Here is a 1,090-nt window from a genome sequence, read left to right on the forward strand (position 1 = left end):
CCCTATATCATAGAAAAAGAGAGGAGTCAAGAAAGATATTTTTCTCATCTTTCTCTAGTCCCTCATAACTTATTTTTAACACCTCATAAACATCTGCAAGGGAAGACTTTTGAAATCTCTTCAAGGTCATTTCCCATTTTTCTATGCTCAATTCACGAACGGAATGCGTCCAGGGTAATCCACTGCCTGTTTTGATAGCTTTGTGTGAGCTGACATGGGAGGCTCTCCTTCATCAAATGCTATCAATTTAAAATGAGCGAGCGATTCCTCATCATTCAACTGCTCAACCTGGTATACACATTTTTCGACATCATTGATATCTTTTTGCCTATCTTTAACTTTCCTGAGCACCTTTAGATCTCTTGTTGTTTTGAGAATTCTACTTCCACAAGCAAAGAGATTACCATCACCAACTAAATGCTCTAACTGCTTTGATTTACTTACATCGTCGAAAACAATAAGAACCATTGTACATTTGAGCCTCCTTTTGTAATTTCTCTAATCCCCTGACGTTTTTGAGAAAGCAACAACTTTCAAAGTGAGAAAAGATTTGACCATATACTACATATACCAAGTTAAGTAACAAAAAACGTAAAATTATACTAAAACAAAATCAAACAAAAATAAACTAAATTAAAATACAAAAAATTAAACTAAAAAAGACATTAAAATCTCAAGACTCTAGCCAATTTAAATGCACAAAAAGTTGTGAAATAACTCTATTTTGTATAGTTATCAATAGCGCTCCGAAGCACTCCTCATTTTACTGATAACGAAACGACAATCAGATAAATTCTAGTGGTTAAAAACAATTCTAAAGCCACCATATCTATTTCGGAATATTGATTATTTTGTAAAGATATGAGAATGGAACCATCACTTTAATTAACTTGTCTTGGACTTTTTCATAATCTTGAGGTTGATCGATGAAAGCTATATCTGTCTATATAGATTCATTTTTTCCTCTTGGGAGTTGGTTTCTACTTCATGAAGATTACTCTAATGATACACCTGGTTTTCTTTTTTAGTAATTTAGTCAAACTTAATCCCACTTTAAGGGGAATATATATATATATATATATATATATAT

General features: G+C 32.0%; 1 protein-coding gene across 1 annotated transcript; it reads right to left on the minus strand.

Annotated features, from left to right (window-relative positions):
- Nucleotides 1-147: 147 nt before the first annotated feature.
- On the minus strand, nucleotides 148-468 carry LOC112090554 (disease resistance protein TAO1-like). The gene has a single exon (XM_024162106.1). It carries the CDS (start codon nucleotides 466-468, stop codon nucleotides 148-150), a length of 321 nt encoding a protein of 106 aa, XP_024017874.1.
- Between the last annotated feature and the right edge of the window lie 622 nt (nucleotides 469-1,090).

The sequence above is a fragment of the Morus notabilis genome, unplaced genomic scaffold (genome assembly GCF_000414095.1).
Source record: "Morus notabilis unplaced genomic scaffold, ASM41409v2 Scaffold10186, whole genome shotgun sequence".
NCBI classification, from domain to species: domain Eukaryota; kingdom Viridiplantae; phylum Streptophyta; class Magnoliopsida; order Rosales; family Moraceae; genus Morus; species Morus notabilis.

Bases quoted from the DNA above. Each gene is read 5' to 3' on its own strand.
- LOC112090554 (XM_024162106.1), bottom strand. From the start codon at position 468: ATGGTTCTTATTGTTTTCGACGATGTAAGTAAATCAAAGCAGTTAGAG.